The 24007-nt window shown below is 35.1% G+C and overlaps 3 protein-coding genes across 5 annotated transcripts in view; 1 reads left to right on the top strand and 2 right to left on the bottom strand.

The window, feature by feature from the left end:
• Positions 1-68: 68 nt before the first annotated feature.
• On the bottom strand, positions 69-6030 carry LOC109045417 (protein-cysteine N-palmitoyltransferase HHAT-like protein). Of its 2 annotated transcripts, none has more exons than XM_042714310.1 (12): positions 5772-6030; positions 4847-4967; positions 3988-4055; positions 3792-3905; positions 3496-3690; positions 2745-2954; positions 2476-2650; positions 2242-2386; positions 2071-2106; positions 1791-1992; positions 1295-1436; positions 69-689 (listed from the first exon to the last, which is right to left on the bottom strand). In XM_042714310.1, exons 2-12 carry the CDS (start codon positions 4950-4952, stop codon positions 481-483), a joined length of 1602 nt encoding a protein of 533 aa, XP_042570244.1. In that variant the 5' UTR covers positions 4953-4967; positions 5772-6030; the 3' UTR covers positions 69-480. The 2 variants fall into 2 exon arrangements, with proteins under 2 accessions (XP_042570244.1, XP_042570245.1); XM_042714311.1 differs by having other exon boundaries at positions 2476-2647; positions 5772-5964.
• Positions 6031-7618: 1588 nt separating this feature from the next.
• LOC109045651 (glycine--tRNA ligase-like) lies at positions 7619-14148 on the bottom strand. Its single transcript, XM_042714309.1, has 17 exons — positions 13832-14148; positions 13299-13400; positions 12204-12306; positions 11884-12025; positions 11714-11802; positions 10877-10953; positions 10321-10466; positions 10057-10206; positions 9816-9978; positions 9573-9737; positions 9376-9483; positions 9105-9250; positions 8812-8897; positions 8624-8733; positions 8443-8536; positions 8157-8347; positions 7619-8063 (listed from the first exon to the last, which is right to left on the bottom strand). Exons 1-17 carry the CDS (start codon positions 14090-14092, stop codon positions 7938-7940), a joined length of 2259 nt encoding a protein of 752 aa, XP_042570243.1. The 5' UTR covers positions 14093-14148; the 3' UTR covers positions 7619-7937.
• Positions 14149-16948: 2800 nt separating this feature from the next.
• Positions 16949-24007, top strand: part of LOC109058197 (CTD small phosphatase-like protein) — a 39288-nt gene continuing 32229 nt past the window's right edge. For both annotated transcript variants that reach the window (XM_019075419.2, XM_019075420.2), the window contains exon 1: positions 16949-17372. In XM_019075419.2, coding sequence (XP_018930964.1) covers positions 17297-17372 — 76 coding nt within the window. In that variant the 5' untranslated portion in view covers positions 16949-17296. The remainder of the gene's footprint in view (positions 17373-24007) is intronic.

Raw genomic sequence — 24007 nt, 5'->3', positions numbered from 1 at the left:
CTTATTTGCAGAAATTTGAAACATAATGTTCCCAATAAAACCGAGGTGATAAAAAGACATACACATAGTCACTAATAAAGATGACTTTAATGCATATCACAAATTCGTAAAACAGTCTTTGTGATTGTTAGTCCATTGTTTTTAAGTACATGTTACTAATATTATGCATTATATTATAGTAATCACTTGTGATACAAACACTGAATATTTGTATTTCATTTTAATTAAAACTATGTTATAAAATTTGTAGTAATAAAATCCATCCTACAAATCACATAATGAAACTCTATTACAAGTCACTTATTTAAAAAGCAGCCAATGAGAGTAAAGTCCGTAATGTTGAAAATAATCTGTAAAGACTCTTTTCTTACAGTGCTGTCATTAAAACAGTTTTCTCCAAAGATTATCATTGTCTGCAGAATTCACAAGAAGACACGAAATGTGTAAGTAAACCATCGAGGTTTCATCAAAATGTAACCTCTACTCTGCCTTTTGCTTGTTTGGGTCCACAGGCTGGGCGGCATCTGTTCGGGTGGAGCTGGGATCTGTGGGAGTGGGTGCAGGAGCGGGGGCTGGAGGGGGGATTGGGTCTGGATCATCAATCAAAGCCTGTCTTCTTTCCCTTTCCTTAATCAGCTGAATCAAGCAGTATGTAACAAACATCACCGTGATGGTGGTGAAGGGGAAACCTAAGAAACAATATACAGTTTTTTAAAGGATAATATATATTTGAAATAACAGGAATAAACCAAATATATATATATATAGGACTGCACAGACGGAAGGGATTTTTACACTTGCTACAACTGTGACTCAGACTAGGCCTACCGAGCCCCCCACCCCCTCTCTCTCTGTTGTTGAGAATGTTTGAGTTCATGTTTAAACTTTTTGAGATTCAGTGGATTAAAATCAATTTTGCAACCTGTACATATTTCATAAAACCACTTAAATACATTGTTTCAGCAGTTGACAGATTGAAGTTTATAATATAACAAATTGGTTATTCCAGTAAAAATGGTTTTTGATGTATTGCTAAAAATTGCAAAGAGTGTTACAACTGTCCCTGGTCTCCCCTATATATATTTTACTCACTCTGAAAGGGTTGTATTCAAAATTGTAAAAGATACAAATAAAAAATAATTCATAAAATAAAACTAAAAATAAAATATAAACTTGTAAAAAAAAAAAATATATATATACAAATGAACTTCTTACAACATTGTTATAACAGTTATATAAAATCTTTTGGTTTTTAAAATGCATTTAAATCGCTCAGATATCACCAGTACTTCACCTTTCAGAAACAATCTCATGGCAACCAATTTGGCAAATTCAAGACTGTTCAGGGCCAGGACATTGTAAAGAACAATTGTCCAGAAGTTGAAGGTATTAAACACAGCCCTGATCCTGCGTGACATAGATTCTGATATCGCCATCTGTGGGTGGAAGGAAAGATTTCTAGATGAGATTATTGCTCATATTACCAGTAATTTAACATTTAACCACTAGAGAGAGCTCTAGAGTACATTTTTAGCAGCAGTAATTTAACATTTAACCACAAAAAACACCACAACACAACATATCAGCAACAATAAAACAACAAACAACCACAAAAAACACCACAATACAACATCTCACCAAAAATAAAACAAACAACCAACCACTAGAGAGAGCTCTAGAGTACATTTTCGCAGCAGAAATTTAACATCCAACCACTAGAGAGAGCACTGGAGCATCCATGTTACAGGACATGACTAGAAAATCAAGCAAATTATAACTGGTCATCTTACCTCAATAGAAATAAAAGGTTCCATGGTAAAGAACTTGGCGGTCCACAGTTCAAAATTAAGGCCAAAGCAGTTTAAGAAAGCCCAGATGAAAACCACCCAGCTTGGTCCCAGCCAGAGGGCTGTGATGCCAAACGTGCACAGAGAGGCTATCAGCTCATCCAAAACATTGTCATGCTTCCCACCGAGATAGTTATAAACATAACTGTAAAGATGACAGCATTCTTTATTAAAATACTGGTGCTTGAAACAGCATTGTGTAATAAAAGAAAGTCAGTCATACTTGCAGAGAAAGTCGTTTATTCCTCGATCAAAGTGTCTGTAAAAAAATAAATAATAAAAATGTTTATTTTTAGAATTATCAATGCTATTTAATTTTACTGATTACATTAAAATCTATTTTATTATAACTTTTAGAATAAGAAAACAAATAATGACAAATTAGCTCACTCACGTCTCAGAGAACACGTAAAGCATTGTAATGCATTTCGGTGGTTTGGGAGGGTCCAGATGATCCAGTCTTGATACTGTGTTTATCACTCCGAACATCACCGCTGCTTTCACCCAGTCATACACCAGATTTAAATAAGCCAATCCAACTGCGTAGTGAAAGAAGAGAAAGACTATTGTGGTCTTTTGGACACTGATGAACTGCAAAGCATGTGAATACAAGCACACACATACTTACCAAGGGCCCAGTCAGAGATGTGTTTAAGGAGCTTCATGTCACTAGGTATGGTCAGAATGTACATGAAGTGTAGGATGACTGCCACTATTATAATAACCCCCAGGTTTAGCAGGGCCTGAATGGAAATGTTCCACATCTCTCCATCCTTCCTTGTGAGGGTTGGGTTATTGGCCTGCTGGGGTCAAAGGCCAGTGCAATAAAATCACAGTCGAATTATTTGGAAAATAATCAAACCATGATTTTTTCATTCAGTTTATTTAGTTACAGACCTGAATGTAAAACTTGTCGAAGGTCATGATGGGTCCAAAGTAAAAGAAGGGAAGGTAGAAGTTGTACTTGAGTAGCTCCAGGATGCTGTAGTTTCCATCTTTCCTCTCACAGTTCTCTAGAGCAAAACTCAAACAGCGCATGATAGTGAACCCACAGCCGCCGTAGAACAGAAGAGGACGGAGCTCAAAACTGCCAATCACAAACCCTGCCTGAAAAACAAGCCATCTCAAATTAACAGAATCATAGACATATAAGTAAAAAAATAAATCTAATAATGATTAATTATGATAATAATATTTTATTTTATCTGAACAATTATTATGATCATTTCATTTCTAATAATTAATTAATACTACGTCATTTCATTTTAATAATAATAATTATTATTTTATTTTATTGTTTTATTTCACTTTTATTAATAATATTTATTATATTATTGTCAGAATTTCATTTCTTGTCATTTTAATAATAATTATTATTATTATCTATGCATTATTGTGACTATTTTAGATTCAAGTGGTGATATATATACGACGGATGAGCCATCATATTAACATAATTATTGATATAGAATGAATAAATAAAATAAAATAATTATCATAATTAATAAAAAATAATTCTTGTTTTCATTTTATATTAGTGTTGTATTTTAACAATTATCATGATCAACTTCATTATTTATTTTTATTTTAAATATGATTCATATATATATATATATATATATACATACATACATACATACATACATACCTGCCAGGAAATGAAGGGCTCCATTTTGAAAGTAGCCAGTGTAGTGAGTCCAGCAGCAAAGCAGAGCCACCTGAGCTTGACCAGAGAGATGCTGTAGAGCAGCACACAGTGAGAGAGGATGAGCGTGACATAGGCCCAGCCCATACTGGTGAAAACCGCCAGCATACCATACACCATGAACACCAGAGATCTGTACTGTGGGATGAGAGAAGATGAGAGAATGAGCATCTCAGGTAGACTGTATGGAGTCACATTTATTCATATAACATAGATTTATTTGGACTTTCAAGAGGCACCTGCGGAGCCAGCAAGGTGCAGATCTTGGCAAAGATCACATGACCTGAGAGTGCAAAGATGATATGTTCTCGAAACGTAGAGAACCACATCATCCACTCAACGTCAGCTGCATCCTACAGTGTGACATGGAAAAATCAGAGTCAATTACCACAATTTTACACATACCCATAATGTGAAATAATAACAAAATCTCACCATTTTTCTACCAGAGTAATACCATCCTGTCTGAACACTGGTCTTGAAGGTTTTTCTGTTGGAATTTGCTGGATATAGATAAATTAATGAGACAATTAATGCTCTATTTATTACTAAATATGATCAAATATTAATTTAAAGCAGCGTTTCCCAAACTGGGGTCCATGAGGAAATGAGTTGATGAAAACTAATAATTAAATTATAAAAATGTAAAATAAATGAACAATTGTCAAATAAACCTAAACCAAAATAAAGCATTTACTAAAAATATATTTAAAAAGATTCAATATTTGATTTGTTTACCTGCATGTCATACAGTATAACTAATAATCGACAACAGAGACCTGTGAACATTCCAGTGTGTTGTTAAATTATTTAAATATTAACTTAAACTCTCAGAGGATAAAATAAATAAGTAAATAATGTAGTTAATTAATAGATGTGTATATATAATATATGGAAAAAAAATATACAAAAAACTGTATATTCAATGCAAATTTGGTAGCATTTGTCACAAACCCACAATAATACCTTTTTATTTTCTCTGCCACTCTGTTTTAGTCTCTCATTCTTTGGTATATTAATACTGACATATGATCCCTGCTGCGTACTTTGCATAGCTTTCTGAGGTTAGCAGATCGCTTCGCTGTCTTTTTCCTCATGCAATGTACTACTGTAGTACTATGTTTGTGCTCTAATGGCCGTGTCTGTGTTTATGAGGGAGAAAAAGATCTCAAGTGCATGTTTTTACAGTAAAATGGTAAACGCCACACAGAAACCACTCCAGAAGCTTTATTTGTAGAGTGACATCATTTTAGCGTCACATCAGAACAGTGTGCATGTGATCATTTATACTTACAGCTGGATACATCAGATATCCATCTGGCAGCCCAGAGCATTGCCATACACAGCACTACATTATAAAAGTAGAGCTCGTACCTCGGAAGAGCTGCTTTGACCCCCATTGTGTGCAGGACAACCTAAGAGAGTTTGGAAAAGTGCAGTTAGAATGAACACACATGTAAAAACAAATCTGGTGTCAAATACGGTTATTAAAATATTTCCCAATCAAGACAGCCAATGAGCGATTAGGATCCTGCTAAAAATACAACTTGGTAATTGGTAAATTACTATGGGATGAAAGGAGTATTGTAGTGTTACTGTAGCTCAACTTGTAGAACATGACGCTAGCAACACCAAGGTCACTTCTCAGGGAGCAAATGAACTGAGAAGATGCATTCTGTAAACGTACTGTCTCTTTGAATAAAGAGTTAAATTGCATAAATATAAATGGCATCAGTTATTACAATAGGAATTATATATTCAACACTTTCTTACAAAAAAATAAATAATTAGATAAAACTGAAAACAATTTGATCTTTGTGGGCAGGGCAGAAGTTTCCAGGGATTTGAATTGTGTGAGCAGGAAGCATCTACACTATGTGAGCTCTTGCTATTTTTAGCTTGGCTATTTTCTGCTCTCATTGTACTGGCTGAAGCATCACACTAAAATATCGTTTTTACATTACAGCCAAATCTTTTTATCTTTTTTAACCAGCAACTGATTCTTTTGTCTGTTTCTCTTCTCAGCTAATTTGACGGTATGAAGTCAAATACCATCCTGGTCTGCTTTATTGTGGCGTTTGTTAACATGAGAGGAACCATGCAGGTAAGTTAGCAGCTTATTAGTTCAACTCTTTTCTCTGGTATTTGACATAAATGTTACCAGGTCATGCGCTGCACAGAGGTGCCAAGCAGATTTTAGAAACACCTGTTGTACTAACCTTGAGCACAGCAATGCCACCGTAACCCAAATACTGAAAAATCCACCTGAACTTAAAATAATCGCAATAATGTGAAGAAAAGATCAGCTAATAATAATCTAATGCATCCCCTGTTTCTATAAAGTGTTAGTTTGGTGCACAAACTGCCTGTTGGGCAGTTGCGGACAGTTAAAGGTGATTGGGAGATGTATTTATATTCATCTGAAGCAGCCCATAGGGGGCGGATCCATTGTGCCATGTTGTATCAATAGAAACAGGCTTGGACCTCCATTGCTTGAATATGCTGAATGTCCTACATAAGAAACAGAAGATAGGTTAGAACAAAAAGTGTAAATGTGCAAATATGTATCAATTAAAAATAAAAATAAAAATCTTACCTGAGAAGCACTGATGCACTAAGTATAATGTGCTTACTTTAATTATGAGTAGAAAACATTTTCTATTATCCAAACATAAAAAAAAAAATCTTAAATCTTTGTTCAAACGCTTAGAGAGGTCATGGGACATCGAGAGCAGGCATGTTAAATAATACTAGCAGTCCGGTCTGTCACAGGAAACTCTGAGATGAGCCACAAGAGATAATACAACCTATATAAAGATCTTGGACAAACCACTTATAAGTGCTTTTACTGTATACAAATGCAATTGTGTTGCAATTACTCCTCCAATTAACAGTACATTATTTTTTACTTATTATTTTTATTATGGTTAAATGAAGACTCATAATAGATTGGACTATTGCAGTCAGTCCCCTAATATAACTTATGGTACATGTATTTTAGGCCATTAGCTCTTAAGTAGACTTTAAGAACAGCCAGGAGCCCTGCATACATTCACACTCTTCCACACCTGTTTCTGACAGGGTCAAGGCTGTTTTTGGATGATTATAACCTGTTGACAATGTTGACACCATCTTCTAACTGAAATAAACACCCTTCAAAAATAAAAGAAAACAATTCATATTAGTAAGATTTTCAGTTCTAAATGAAGTCTATGCGTACCATATTAAAAATACCTGAAATACCGGATTTAGCCATGATGACTCGAGGTAGCGAATCCTTAAGTTGTAAGCAGAACAATGTAACATGTTAACATATACCTGATTAAATATTAATAGCATGTCTGAATATGGATCACTGAGCCCCTCTAGGTCAATATTACAAAGCTTTGACCTAAGAACCATTAAAACACCATTTAAAAAAATTAACTATTAAATTAGTAGTTCTCAAACGGAGGGCCTGGGCCTACTATGGGGCATCATGACAAAAATTAAACCGTAAAAAAAATATTTGTTGTAAATACAAAATTGAAGTTGTAAATAGAAAAAAGATTATTGCAGTGCATTTAACAAGAATACTATTTAAGCCGTTCTACTTGCTGCTTGCCAATTTGTAATAAATTGTGAATTTACTAGCAATATCTAACACCAAATAATTTTTCAGTGTTTTAAAAAAAGATGGAACTTTTAAAGTCACTTTAATATAAAATCCTAAAAAAATTGCCACACAAAATTTAGATGGAAATCTAAATTTATTTATATTAAAATAATAATAAATTAAATAAAAATAACTGTTGTTTTTAAATGAACACCGTTCTTGAAACTTAATTCACAAAAATAATTAGTTAATTAATATACCAATACTCAAGAGTTTCTGTTAATAAAAAAAAAACATTTAAAAACAAGCCTATAATAGCATGTATTGGGGAGGCTTTGAATAATGTGTTGGACAATGAGGGCCATTTGAGTCAAAAAGGTTGTAGCAGATGTTACGTCCCCCTGGTGGCCAACATACTCAGTGCATCTTTCACTGAACATACTTGATCAAAAAAATTGACTGAACACATTGTTATAGGTCCAGAAAGTGCTGGTTTGATTTATTAGACCATACATGTGATTCATGCCTTTATTTATCACCCCATGGACAGGAATGGTAAAATCCTTTTACAGGTACAGTAACCTAATCACAGTCATCCTTAGGTCCTTACAGAGCTTTCTTGAGTTTTTAAGGAATACTTGATTACAGTGGTTCCAGTTGTGTGAACATCTGGTGCACATCATTTGGTTTTATATTATAATTGCCATAAATTTCATCCTATGAATGCAAAAGTAAAAATGTCTGTGACTGCCTCCATTGAAAAAGCAGATTATATATATGAATAGACACTCTACTCTTCCACAGTTTCCTTTTTGCTGGTCTCCTGGCCTTCAAAGATTGGGTACTTGCTCTCCACCTCTGTCCATGTGATGGCACCATTGGCCAGGTCACGAACCATTTCGGGCAATTCACTAACCTGTAAATAAACGTATGTATCTCAGCAAAATAGTCAACACACGCTGCCTCAGTGAATGAAATGCAGACACATAAACATGACCAGCTGCTTTACCTCAGCCCTGATCTGCCTCATGGAGTCACGGTCTCTCAGAGTGGCTGTGTGGGGCGTCTTATTAACCGTGTCAAAATCGATGGTGATACCGAATGCCACACCAATCTCATCCGTTCTGGCATAGCGTCTGCCAATAGATCCTGAGGAATCATCCACCTTGTGGGAGACACCATTCCTGGTCAAGGCTTCAGCTGTAGAGTGAAGCAAAACATTAATTATTACAGAATTATCATTCAAATATCATTGATACAATTTTATAAATGGGAGTAGAGATGTTATTACTCACACAATTCTCGAACAAACGGCATAAATTCCTGATTTTGGCTCAATGGAAGGACGGAGCATTTGTACGGTGCAACAGTGGCAGGGAAGCTGAAATACTAAAGCGTAAGAAGCAAAGTTCATAAATAAAGCAAAACAAACATATGCAATTATTAATTATAGAATACTACAGCTAATGCATTTACCGTCCTCTGCTCATCACCCTCCCTGATACGGAATGTGTGCTCAAAGATGGAGTACATGATTCTCCCGATGCCGAAGGAAGGTTCGATCACATTAGGAACAACCTCCTCAACTGTGGAGCAAGAGAAGTCAATTAAAATCTCTGACATATTCTTATGTTGACATTATTGATGTAGCTTCTGCCTCTTACCGTGCAGGGTCTTCTGGAACCTCTTGACGTTAACCATGTCCTTGGTGAGTTTGAAAGTCTTGCCCTCAGTCTCAATGGTGAACTCACTGCAATGACAGAGGAAAACTGAATGAACAGAATAACACTGGTAAGCATTACAGACTGAGAAAAATACCTATTTTAGCTCTGACTATTGATAAAAAACCCTATGATATTGCTACTTCAAATAAATCCTTCTACAAAATATTAAACAGCACAACTGTTTTTAACACTGATAACAAGCCATTGGAATTATCGATATCGATGATACTCACCCATTGTCATTAAGGAGTTTCTCTTGATCTGTGATGTAGCATTCATCACAGATGGCCAGGTATTCCATGGCGAACTTGGCATCCTTCTTGTACGCTTTGCCAATGGCTCCTTTGTTTGGCTCGAACTGGACAACATTTACAACTTTGTGCGAAGCAGTTAAGGAAGGTAATTGAGGACAAACAGAACTAATACTCTGCTGAGAGAGTTCAGATCCCACTCAAATGCTTTGATTATTGTAGTTATTAAGATATGCAGGAAGTTGAAGGATATGGGTTCCTTTAAGGGTTTCTCAGCAACCAGAGGGACTTTGGTGGCCCGTGCATGGCACAAAAGATCATAGCATGAGCGATCAGCACACCCCACGATCTCAATCCACCCCTAACAAAAGCATGTACAAACATACAAATAAATAGCCATTTTATCGAGCAGGTAAAATCAGAAAGTCCTCAAGCGAAAACTGAACGTACATAAGAGGTTTTGGTCTCAGCGTCCCAGCAGTCACAGGCATAGTGGGCCATCTCATTGTCCATGTGCTGACGGAAACGAAGCTTGTCTTTTCCCACACCCACTTTGATCAGATAAAGGTAGATCCTTCCAATGAAGTAGCCCAAGACGGAGTTGTTGATGATGCCCTACACAAAACAACAGTTTGTTACTATAACCAAAGTGTTAATTATAATCAATAAATCATAAATGAGATCTTCACTGACCTGCTCCACTGCATCACCCAGCTTCATTATCTGGGCAGACTGCCCACTAGTCTGTGCTTTGGACGAGTAAAGCATGATCTCCAGATCAGCAACATTGGAGAACTTGGAATGAACCTTCTCATTCGGATCGACAAAGTGCTCGATCTCAGCCATTGTAAACTCTCTATGGAGAGAAATGTTCACTTCAGTACTGTGGAAACCTTTGTAAGTGACATCCAAATAACCAAATCATAATCCGCACCTGACACGAATCAAGCCGGAGCGAGGAGAGATTTCATTCCTGAAGGAGTTTCCGATCTGGGCAGCAGCAAATGGCAGCTTTCCCTGGTTGAACTCCAAAAGACGTTTGAAGTTGAGGAAGATTCCCTGAGCAGTTTCTGGCCTCAAATAGCTATGGAAATAATGTAGCCCCAAGCATAATGCATCCGTTTTAAAATGATAGCATGTAGTCTGTTGGTATCCATATTACATTTACATTAAGTCATTTAGCAGACGCTTTACTTACCCTTGCATGTTGCCCCCAGGCCCAATGGAGGTCTGGAACATCAGGTTGAATGAGATGGGAGGTGTGAGATCATTTCCTGTACTGGGAGACTTGACATTGTATTGCACAAACAAATCTGCCAACTCCTGCTGAGTGTAGTTATCCATCTGAAAAAAACAACAACAACCTTTTACTAATCAATAATTTTACTAAACAGTAAATGCCCATTCACAGCAAGAGCTAGAACTATTTTAGTGTCCACATCAATGGACGATAATGCTGCAGTTTTGTCTTCTGCCGATTTAGATTTAAATGTTCAAGCTTATTACAATAGCGTGTATTCTTTTTGGCTGTGAATGTTTTTATCATTCATCAGCTAGAAAAAAAAGTTTATATGTTGTTATTACCATTGTAGTGAGGACTTCACTATCTGCATAGAATTACAACGATTATATTTTGTTTTATAGATATCCTTCTTGGTGTGTATGGTCCTTATTGCATTAAATACTCCTTTTGCACACCAACTTCAGCTTATAACAGCTAGTTATAAATTTAACATTGAATCAGTGAGACATACCTGAGTGATGACACCCTCCATCTCGGTTTTCTTTTCCGCTGTACATTTTTTGTCACTCATTAATTTCTGAAGATGAGCTAAAAAACAAAGGACATTGCAAGCATTTTTATTAGTAGTAGTAGTATTTTTTTCATTGAATTTTAATAATAGAAATAGAAAAAGTTGTACTACTAGTACTTATATGACTGTAGAATTTTATATACTGCTAATATTGTATTCAAATAAAATAACTTTTTTTCTATTAAATTTCTTTTTGAGCTCATAGACTTTATTTAAAGCACCCTGAACTGGGTTGTATTAGAAGGAAGGGCATTATCATTCTAGAGCTTTTTATTGGACAAAAGATTTTTGAGTGCAAGATGAGTCATCAATGTTTTAAGTCTGTTTTTTGCAAAAAACAAAAACAAAAGTAGTAGTAGTTATTATTTATTTTTATTGCCATGTCAGCATCTAAGGCTATCTTCATGGCAAAAACTGAGTTGCAATAATTACAAGAGTTACATCAACCCAAAATAAAAACCAAGCAAACAGAAAAACACAGTTGTTAAAACAGTCAAAATGAGAAATGGAAAAAGTTAATTTTGGCAACTTTAAGGAGTCCAGATTTAGGTTAAATATAGCACTTATTCATTTCAGTCAGGTTGGTGGTCTACAAATCATGGAGTCTGGCTGGACGCCTAATAAAGCCTCTGTGATTCTTACAGATCCCAATGTTTTCTTTTCCTCCTGAACATCTAAAGCATCCACGGAGTCACATCAGAGGACTGGGAGCTCTCAAAGCAGTCAAATTATACAGTACTGCTGGAGCAGTTGTTATTATAAGAAACAATGACAAACCTTTAAGGAGGTGGTCAGCCCGGAAACACTCTCCGTTCTTGACATCCTTGACCATGTAGTCAGCAAACTTATCCACATGCCCTGATGTCCTGAAACGCAAGAAAAGCACTGAGTTAGAGTTCCAGAGATTATCCACAGATTAAAGGGAGAACAGCCAGATGAATGCTCACTTGAGAACAGGTTCTGGTGTAAGCATGGTGCAGTCAATCTCCAGAATCTGCTCCTCCTGGATGAAGTGCTGCCTCCAGACCTGGAGAATGTTGTTCTTCAGAGCACATCCGACGGGCCCAAAGTCATACAGCCCACTCACACCTTTTTCATACAGACAAACAAAAGCAAACTATTAGCTGACAATAACAAGCGAGCTTAATTACTTTTACTAGAAATTGCTCAATACAATTTTAAGACTAACCTTCCAAATTCTGAATAATGGGTAAAACAAAGCTATTAAAATATTTATATGAGGAAAACAAAAACGGAAAACACTCACCGCCATAGATAGCAAATGCCTGATCGTAAAAGAAACGTCTTTTTAGAGTGTCTTCCATCTTGGTTCGGTCCACGATGTCATCTTTGGGCTGTAAGGCAAGCTCCTGCAAAATGGAAAAAGTGTCAAATGGATTATATAAATTAGGGATGGACAACTTTGATAGTGACGAGGCCCAGCACCTTTTCTCATTTATACCAAGGGGCCAGATTACTAATGCACATCCACACACCTTTTACACCATTGTACTCCATTTTCATTTTTGTTGAAGGAAGTCAGAGTATAATTCATTTGGATTTTTAAAATCTAATTTTATACTTTTAGAGAGCTTTTTAAAACCTGCACAAAAAAAAAAAAAAAAAATTAATAACATGAGTGAGGTAGGGCAATGTCTATGGTAAGATATTAAATTGTAAAATGGCTCTAAATTTATAAGTTTTTATAAATGATAAACTTCACATTTTAGCCTTTAAACAAGTTTGAAGAAAAGGAAAAGAAAAAGTCAAAAGAAGTAATTATTAATTATTATTACATTCATTTAAACAATTATTGTTATTAATCAAATAACATAAATACAAATTAGTGTCTTAATTGTTTAGATTAGTCCTGGCATCCTCTACAAAGGACATAGCATAAAATATTAATAAAATATCTTTTTTCAAAACTGTTTTTTTTAAAAATTTTGTTTCCTACACACCAACCAAATAAACCAAAAAAAATAAACAACAAAAAATATGAAAAGTAAATAAAAAAAAAATAAAACATTATTTCCTCATACTATATAAATATACACAATATATATAAAAACTAAAAAAACTATCCACATCTTTAAAGCTTTTTATTGATTAAATAAATTTGATTTTTAATTCAAATCAAAGTTTGTAATGATGTGATTTATCTCTTAGCAGGTTGGATTTTTTCATAGCGAATAAAGCTTTAACAAAAACTAAAAATACAAATGGAAATACTCCAACACTGCTGGATAAAAATGCACTCTATAGTTACTTGTTTATTAAACTGAGACAAGAGAAAGTATTTAACATGTAAAAGCATCTGCACGTTGTTAAGGAACACAAATGGCATCCTAAGATCTCTCACCTTGGCCTCAAGGATTCTCTTGCGCGCTTTCAGTTCTGCCACGGCCTTATTGACATCTACTTCAGGAGCGTTTTCTGCCTTCAGTTTGCGCACAAGATCACCCTGTGAGGAAAAATAAACAACAGAAAACGCAACGTTAATTATTAAGAGTGCTATATATTAGAATACGAATGCATCCATCAACATTTTCAAGAAGTATGCAGAGTTTCGTTTTAACGGTGTGATTTCCTCCTCGCTCAGTCTCTGTTGGTTTCTGCTCTGCATGTCAGAACGGCTCATATCAAACGTGGCACTGACACACTGAATCATCCAGCAGTATAAACCCAAAATAAAGCCACCACCTCGTCATATTTCCTAAAACCATAACTTAAAAAAATAAATAAATAATTAAAATACCATTTTGCATACTTTAAAGGGACTCATTTGATTCCTAAATCATGACTCTACCTCGAATAAAAAGCAAATAGGTAACGTTAATAATAATAATGCCGCACATTTCGTACGCTTGTTATTGTCTTTCATAATCTTCTTACCTGCTCCTTTACTGCCAGCCTCAAAGGAGCCAGAACCTCTTCAATACTGCTATCCATATTCTGTCCTTGCGTCATCTCCAGACAGGCGCTTCTCTTCTTCTTCTTCCACAAACAAGCCGACAGCGAGAGCGCTCTGAGCGGAGGGGGACCACACAGGCGTATGGGACTGGATCCGAACCTCGGAACCGCGCGTACGGTGGCGATCTGTGTACCGGTCCTAAGGAGGAGGAGTGCTGATGTTGCGCTCCGCAGAGACAGCATGGACCGAGAGGAGGAGCAACCACACCGCGGAACTGACTGATGAAATCCCCAGAAATGAGTAAGTGACGGAGGGCATTCAGTTCGGTACTTTCGCCAAATTTTTTTTTAATTAAATTGAAAAATGGCAGATTCGTCATACTGTGTCTGTTTACTACGATTGACAATAGATATAGTGCAAAAATCGAAATAAAAGGTACAAAATAATAATAAAAGTAAATAAATCAAATGCTTCTTGTATTATTTTTATAAACACACATGAAAAAAAAATCACAATGACATTGAATGACACTGATTTCCACACCACGTGAATGCATGAATGAATAAATGAATGAATGATAAATAAATAAATAAGCATACTAATGCTTTTAAAGGTAACAATTAATAATAAGAAAGAAAGAAAGAAAGAAAGAACACTGTATAATACATCATACATTACAATAAATATAACACACTAAAGAAAACATAAAGAAAGAAATAAAGTCAGCTCTTGACAAATGACTCAATTTGTAGTTATGCTGTAATTTTCTGTGGTTCCCACTGCTTCCTGCAGTCAGTCTGGAAAAGTAAAGTAAAGGGACTGAATGACTCAGGACTAAATGTGTGTGTGTGTGTGTGTGTGTGTATCACACACAAAAATTTAGTCAAAATTCATACATATATATATATATATATATACACACACACACACACATTTAGTCCTGAGTCATTCAGTCCCTTTACTTTTCTTTAAGACTGGTTTTGTGGTCCAGGGTTCATATACATTTATACATTTATATACATCAAAACATCAAAAACTTCACTATGATGGGGTACAGCTAATACATTTCACACCCAGTCTTGAGTGGTGTAGAATTCAAGACCTGAGTAGTTCAGGATATTACTGTTAACAGTGTTATGATTCTATAATATATCAATCAAAGTAATTATATATGTGTGACACAAGCTGGCAAGGTTTCAATGAGACTAGCAGCCAAAATGTAATAATGAAATAATTGTTCATGATGTACATTGCCCAAGACTAAAACAAAGTAAACGTATACTAGATCAAAGGTAGTTGTTAAAATGAGAAAAAAATCAGTGATTATAACTGACTTTTGTTTTCAGTATTTACTGTGAGGTCAAGAGTTTTCGTATTGCCTTACATGTATTCTGCATTAACCTATTAACTTTCAATGTCAAGTGTACTGTTTATAATATAATATTATATAATTTCTCCTCTGAAATTTGGCAGCATTCTTCATTTGCTTCATTTCGAAACTCTGTTTAAAAACATTTGTTAAATTGTGCACTTGTCCATGTAAACGTATGAATAATTCCTTACTTTATTGTTCGACCACAAGATGTCAGTATAAGCACACATTTAAATAGTGCCTCAAATTGATCAACTATGGAATAACAATAAATAGCGAATCTATCAGTTTATTTATTCTAAAGCCATTCGCCACAAACGCTTCTATTTCTTTTCATTACATATATTTATATAAACATCATCTATTAGTTATATACCATTAATAACCTATTTCTTTTCCATATGTAGTCAGAAAAATCTGTATTTTTGAATGTTATCTTTTGACATAAAATAGAATATAGAACGTTTTTCAAAAATCCAATGTTTGTTGCCACTATTTATATTTACATAATTTATACTATTGTATTTATTTTAAAAAGTGAGTAGAGTAAGTAAGAAAATGTTATAAGGTATTAAATATGCTGTAAAACTAGTTGAAGTGATGTTGCATCACATAAGGCTGCCTTATTAAACATTAAGATCAAACACCCACCTTCATAAAATATTTAGTAACCCTCCCACCTCTCTGTGTCATTAAAACATTTCTGAAATCACTGCACTTTCTCTTAGTATCACAGCAAAATCATTTCCCTTTTAAACCATATGTGCTATTGATTATATAGTTTTCAGCATCAATCCACTTTTCTGGATTCTTTAAATCGGATGTTTTTTATTATTCTTTTTAGGTTTTCTGGTTTTTCAGGTTTGGAACAGGTTTGAAATGACTTTATGTGAGTTATGCGGTTCTAAGTGAGAGCTAACAGGTAAAAAAAAAATGAAAGAAAAAGAAAAAGAAAAGGCTACTTTCTACAGCTTGACCTGTAATACAGACTGTAGCTGTGCCTACACAGATTTTGTTGTTATTTATTTTTTTGATTGTTGTTATTTTAATTTTGTTTGTTATTTCGTGTTGATGTGCATATCGTTATTAGATGGTTTTGATTATTTATGATGCAAACTATATATATATATTCAAGCTGTTATTTGAACTTGTAACAAAAACAAGTCAGAAAACAACAAAGTAAAATTTTAGATTCAACAAACATTAGATTTGTTGTCTTTTTCTTGTTTTAAATGTACAACAAGTCTTAATAGCTTATGTATTTTTACTGTATACTTTTGCAAGAAATAATTTAATATAGAAAACATTTTTTCAAGAAAAAAAAAATAAAAATAAATAAAAATACTTATAAAAAAATAAAAAAAATAAAAACAAAAATAAAAAAATAAAAAAAAAAAAAAACATATATATATATATAATATATAAAATACAATTTGATTAAATATATATAAAAAATAATAATAAGAATAATAAATTAATCATTAAAATACAATTTGATTAAATAATACATTTTATATAATGCTACATTTCTGTAAAGTACCTACATGTACGCTACATTTTTGCCAAATTATCATAATAAATCAATTAATTCATATATAATCATACTTTTTCAAATTTTCATTTAACTTTTTATTGCAGTGTGACTGATATCAAGTAAAAGTAACTGCAGTACCCATGGTTACCATGGTTCATTTTTGTAAAGGGTAGTTTCACACGGTCCATACAGTATGGTACCCACACAGACACACGCGCGCGCGCAAGAGGAGAGAAAGCGCGGCTGCAGATCAGACTCTTTGTTATTTTACACACTGATCTCCAGTCTCCACAGACCTCAAAACACACAAGGGCTGAGATGTCGCCGATCCCCGCCATCTGACAGGAGTGCCTCGTGTCGCACTGCTCGCTGTATGATCGTGAAGTGTGTGTTGTATGTTTATTCGGATGCGCTGGTGTAAGATCGAGTGCGCTGTATGGTGCGTCTGCCATCTGGACTCACACCGCTAGCTCGCTAGCATCAGGCTAGCCGAAAATTATCAAAACATAAGTGACTGAGAAGGAATAAAATCCCGTTTCCATGGACAACACGTCCATCATTACCCAGGTAGCAAATCCAAAGGAGGAAGAGATCCTTTCTTCTTGTCAAGAAAAAGGTAAGGCGAGTGGCGGCTGTTTTGCAGCTTTATTTGACTTAATGTTGGCTGTTTTTGTTCTGACAGCGGAATCACTGCGGCTTTGCTGCTGATGCTCTTAACATTTTGTTAATCTATACGATTTCAAAGACTAATGATTATTTTCTATAATATTAAAGGCGTGAATTTTATAACAATATTTTTTCTTCTTCTTCTTCTTACTACTATTATTAATATTATGTTTTGTTATTGAAGTATTAATTGTATTGTTGTGTGTGTGTGTGTGTGTGTGTGTGTATTGTTATATTACACAATTCTGCTTCATGTTTTTATTGGAAATCAAGACTAAAGTATTAAAATGAAATTGATTGATTTTTGTAGTGTTTTTTTGCCAGCTTCTGACTGAGAATCTCAAAACAAGTGTTTCCAGCCTGCTGCCTTCTGTTCATTGTATTAAGCAACAATGTGTTTGACATGAATGCACTGTACTTGATCACAGTTATTTTCCTAAGCATCAGAGCAAACAATCTTAATGCCTGTGCTAGAGCCCTGTTAAGCGGATTAAATTATTTAATTCCACTGAACCTGAAATCAAAACATTGTGAACTGGCTTTGCCATTCTTGGAGTTGTGGTGGTTTGGTATCCAGCATGTTTTCTGTTCAGATACGTACTGTATGGAGGTGTACGGTCACTCTTGATGTAGTAATGAAGTTTTTTTTATTATGAAAAAAATGTATTTTTCCTGGTTTATGTATCAATTTTTCTACATGAAAAATCAAGCAAATCAGAAGTGTTTATGGTTTTCTCTCTTACTGTGGATTAAAAAAGAATCAGTTTAACCTCTACTAAACATTTAGTGATGTAGTAAACAGTGTGTTTTACTGTAATCCATCATCAAAGCATTTTAATTTTAAACCATCTCTTCTGGCCAAAATACCAGTCTGCTTCCTCCAGTGAAAAAGACCATCCCCTGTTGTCCTCTCAAATCAAAATCCACCAACCTATTTGTTTAGAACAGTTTTGGACAATTTTCATTTGTAAACAGTGCTTGATCTATACATATTTCACTCCTGATTCAGACAAGACATTTGTTTTCACTGGAGAAAACAATATTATGGATAGAGGACACATATTTTAGCCTGAAACAACAGTTTGAAGTTATAAATGTCTTTATGGATTCTTTCACTTCACAAGATGTTAATTGATGGACTGGAGTCATGTTGAATACTTGTGGATTATTTGAGATGTTTTTAGCAGCTGTTTTAACTCATTCTGACGGCACCCATTCACTGCAGAGAATCCAGTGGTTAGCAACTGATGTAATGTTACATTTCTCCAAATCTGTTCTGATAAAACTTAGATTAACAGTGCTGCATGTTCATTTTTACGTTCCTTTTTTTGTGTTATTTGTCTCAGTTGATTTTTCCATTAGATTTTGCTTCTAAATTAAGATTTGTTTTACCCAATAAAGTGAGTTTGCCCAGCAAATCAATATCTCCCCCAGCCTGGCACTTTTCCCAAGTGCTCTTGACACGTTTTGAGTTGTTGTGGTCACCATCTGAAGCCTAATGCTGTTAAATCCCTGATTTTTCTGGTGTGTTGGTTGATTGAAACAATGTGTTATCAAATTCTAATTGAATTCCAGAGCACTTCCAAGGATCACGCGGAAAACAAACTCCTACTTCTACAGTTATCAGTGGCTTTTTATAATTGCTTCTTCGTTTAACTGGTTCTCAAGAGAGCGTTTAGCCCCAGTGAGGTCTTGTGCCTGCTTAAGTCAACACAACACACACTAATGTGAGATGAAGTTATGAGATTAGCCCAGAACAAATTAATGTGAGAAAATAAATCTCGCAAATTATTTTCATGTGGCTTTCAGCTGCTTTTCAGAGGATAACGACACAGTATAAACATTTTACAGCTACTTAGAGCACAAACAGATGGTAATCCACATGTTGGGGGTCTAACTAGAAGAGAGATGAGCAGAAGGACAGGGTCGGGTTTTGGGACGTAAAGCAACCTCTCACCGCTTCCCTGCAATGAAGCTGGATCGGTTGGCTGAGGATGCCTCCAATATGAGAGGTCTGCCAGAAAGGATCCACACACACACGAGGAATCCCTCATGTCTTGATATCAGTATCTTCACGAGACGTAAACATACTCTTTGATTTAAGACGAGACAGGATGCACATCAGATTCCAAGATGATGTATCTTGCAGTAAAAATATTGTTTTTCTATGCTCGGCTCAAGAGATTAAGTGCATTGCTCTGTTGGTCAGCCAGGCGTATTTTGTTTTTGTGATGAAGTGGTAAAGCAGGGGTCCTAAATTAATCTTAATTTATGCATGTTTATGTTTCAAGAGCAGGAAAGCACACACTCACAAATCAAGCTGTAGCTGTCACCTCTTGTGAGAGTGAGTAGACCCCTATGGCAACATTAACATGGTAATTATATGAACAGATTTAAGGTGATTGATGATTGAAAATAAAGAATATTCCAGGTTTAATACAGATAAAGCCTAATCAGCAACACAAAATAATTTCAACATGTCCTTTCTTTTCCAAAAATATAAATAAAAATAAATCTGTAAATCTGGTTTACAGTGAGACATTCACACTGGAAGTGAATGGGGAAAGTCTGTAAATATTAAAAGTTGCAATGAAACAGATGTAATGACAGATCTTTTCTTCCATCTTGTGACATCCAGTCTGAGTTAAACAGATTATCGAGAAAGAAGAAAAAAAAAGATAAGACTTGGTTTTGAACAAAATGTAAACAATATGCATGATAACATGATTTTAATGTTAAAAAAGTTTTACAACATTACAATGCCTAAATCTGGGTGCCTAAGGTACGATATATAATAGTCCTTTACAATTGTTGCTTGTAGGGCTTTCAAAAAAAAATCTAATTTTGAATATTCATCGAATTTAAAATAAAAATCCACATTCGAATGCAAAAACATTGCATTCGAATTTAAATGTGCGCACGAGATGTGATGATGATGTAAGTGTCATTGCATTTGAATGTTTTTGTTAGTCTATCCAGTTGAAGCCACTAGATGCGGCGCTGCTGCATTGTTAATTACAGATATTGTGGAAAAAGAGAACATCATTGCGGAGAAGATCTTGTTTACGTCAAAACTGAAACCAAGTCGTTCACACAGAACGCATATTTCATGCATTTTCTATAGGGACATCTATGTGTCATCATGTTATCTTATGTTTTGCTTGATGCGCCCTCTTGTGGCCTCAGGAGAGAAGTCAAATGCTAACTGAAATTATGCATATTAAATTTGAATATAATTTGAATTTTGATAACATTTAAGTACAAAATTCGAATTTAGTTTTTCAGCCATTTTGACAGCCCTTGTTGCTTGTCTGTTTGAACATGATCCAAGGTATAAGCCTTGTCAACCTGTGGAATCTAAGTTGTCATTAACGTAATCAGACTGTACGATAGTAAAGAATTGTTCTAAACGAACATACGCAAGAAGACTTGTCCAGAGTTTTACATCATCGATCCGTGACAGAAAAAAGAAGATTATGTGTGTTGGAAAAAGTGGTGGTTTGTTGTTGTCGCACTAATTGTGTCATCAGGTTCTGAGTTCCTAATGTTTCTTGATTTGACGATCATCATAGGAGAAGCCACACTGCAGGACTGTGCCTTAAACCTTCTGACACTGCCAGAATTTAATTTGGGGTAAAATTTACCACCAATGTAAGTGCATTTATTTATTAAATTATAAGCTTCTCATTTCGACTTTTCCTACGAAATTGGCCGAAATTACCATTGTATTTTCAAACAAGGAGGAGTTTGAACTTAATTTTTCTTGATTTTGAGATAATTGACATTGCACCACAGATGCTGTCAATGGAACTTAACTTGTATTTAACTTGAAATTACGTTTTTTAAATGAAAAGTCTAGATGCTTACGCACTGTGACCTTTCATATAATAAATATAAATGTAATGACACTTAGAACAACTTTGCTTGATGCAACAAGAACATGGCCAAGAATTCCCATCGCCTTTGCAGCTTTTGATATTCAGAGCTTTCTGTGGGATAACATTTAAAGAAACTAAAAGGGATAATGAAGCATAGCTTTTGAGGTTTGTCATGCAGAAGCGCAACCTCCCCTTTCCAAAATGAATCTTTGCACACCCCTCCCCTCATATGGTGTAAAGCTTCCCTAACCCAGTGGCCTTGGATGTTAACCACACTTGCTGAATATTTCAAAGCCAGATGGGGCTATTTTCAGAAACCTATCAGTTTCATTGTAAGCACAGAAGCGTCTGACAAATGCATGTTGTGTTTGGAGTGCGGCGCTGGTGTTGGTGCTTATAGATTGCACCTTTATGCATAATGGATAGAGTTTAATGAAGTTGGCATTGGAATCTCATTGCTGAGGGTTTCGGGACAAATGCCGTCACAGGTGATAAAGTGAATCTGGTTGGAGACGCACATGATGGATGAGATCATGGAGACTTTTAGGGCTTGTTAAAAGCTTTTTACCCTTAAGTCTCTAAGAAAAAATGGCCAGTCAAGGTTAGGTCGACTCCTTGCCACTTTATTTGGGAATACTCTCTCATTTTGCATTCTTGTTGCAGTCTTAGCCTTGCACACCGAATGCGGTCAGGCGTACAGTCTGCAGGCCTTTTTTGGTCTCTGAGTGAACAGCAAATTACAAATACGTGCTTAAAATTCCGGTTGATTAGAGTACACATTATGTTTGGCTTTGTTTTGTCTGTCCACAAAAAATTAATGTAGCATAAGTGTTATGGAATTGGCCAGCTAATGTCAGGAAGCACAAACTTATTATTATCCAACCAACTGTAAAAACAGTCCCTGTATCATCCATCTCTGCTTGGCATCCAGTCTGTTTGGCTTATTGGGCTTGTTACATTATGGTTTATTAGCAGATTTTTTTCAGACCCAGAAGGGCATGATGATAGCACATTATTTATTTAGAATTTTTTTTTACCATATATAGGGATGTGCCACAGTGCCAATATTAAAATTCTATACTATTTTGTCCCCAAAAAATAAATAAAATTTATTGTTTTTAAAGATGAACTTTAAGTGAACTTTAGATGACGGCAAATAAAATTTAAATGTAAAAATATGGGAAATTATAATGCACAATTAAACACCAAATGATACTAACAAATGAAATAAAATATAATTGTAGTTTTATTTAATTATATATTATATACACTCTCATAAATGTTGCATCTTAAATTCTTCTTCTATAAAGCAACAATGCTAAATCTTAGACATTCATATGGATGTCTATGATTAATTTAGGTGAGTGACATATTTGACAGTGAGATGCTCACATCATTGAGGAGACATTCTATAAGGACATCTTTGGCTTCTCCCATCATGCTCTGCTCTCTATAAATAGCCTTTTGGTACACGATGTGCTAATAGAGTTCAGAAGGAAGATTTTTCTCTGGCACTTGAAGGCTATCCTGAGGCTATGGCATGCCCTCATGGGATGGGATTGAATTGAATCAAATGCACTGCAGTGCTTGATGCTTTGGTGTTGCACTGCAGCCGGACTGGCCAGCTTTGCTCTAATAAGTCTTTACTTTGTCAGGTATCATTGGATGAGCCGTTTACCTTAATCAGATTAGGAAGCGTCTGAGCATGGATGTTTATCCCCACACAGCTCACACCACCTGAAAAATACAAGCACCCCCTAAAATACCACAAGATCATATTTCACCAAGGAAGAGCCACTAACGCTGTGGTCCTTATGCAATGGGGAATTGTCACCTTGCTCCAAAACAAAATAAAAAAAATATATTTTATCTTCACTTCACAACCTAACATTACAGACAATACAACAACAAAATTACATTGTTATTTCCTGCAGAAATATATATTTTTTTTAAAAAAAAATGTGCTCTATACTGTAACTGATTTACTGTAAAAAATCAGGAGCTTGAGGCACTTGTAAGAAACGGTCCGTATTAAAGATCAGGCCCTCTGTCAAAGGCCTCAAGGGTCTTTCGTTCTCTTTTAAAGACACTCTTTCTCTCTGTAATTGGTAAAATAATCTCAGAAGACTTCATCACTGAATGCTCAGTGAATTTGTGGCTTCTGGAAAGCTGCATGAAGATGTTGAAGGGAAACTGAGGAAATGAAATACTCTTGCCGGTCTGGCCAGCTAGAAGCCATCAGGATCAGATAGAGTGGGTGGGCTTCTCTTCCGCTTGTGTAATATTACCCACTGGCACCCCCAGTTCTTCATTTGATGGCGCTGAGTGTGTGTTTATGTGTTGGTGTATGAATGTGTGAATTACTATGTCTCCCTCAGTCTTTCAGTATTTAGCACCTCCATAGGCTTTGAGAGTAGCAGTAATAAATTTGTATGTTTGTGCTCGCTGTGTTATTTAAGCAGCAGATCTCTTGTGTGTTGTTCGAGCTTTGCTTTTGGTTTGTTTTGGACTGAATGTTCATCGACATTCCAGCAATAGTGCAGAGAAGGCATTCAGTGCCAGAAATAATACTGTATTTTCTTTAACATTTATTTTTCTGTCACAAAAGTATTCATTAATAATTTAATTAATGTTATTATTTAAAAAATAATTGTTAAAAAGAAATATATATAATATTTTGATTTATTAATCCTATTTTTTTTATTGA

The sequence above is a fragment of the Cyprinus carpio genome, chromosome A24 (genome assembly GCF_018340385.1).
Source record: "Cyprinus carpio isolate SPL01 chromosome A24, ASM1834038v1, whole genome shotgun sequence".
NCBI lineage: Eukaryota > Metazoa > Chordata > Actinopteri > Cypriniformes > Cyprinidae > Cyprinus > Cyprinus carpio.
This window is presented reverse-complemented; position numbering and strand designations above follow the sequence as displayed.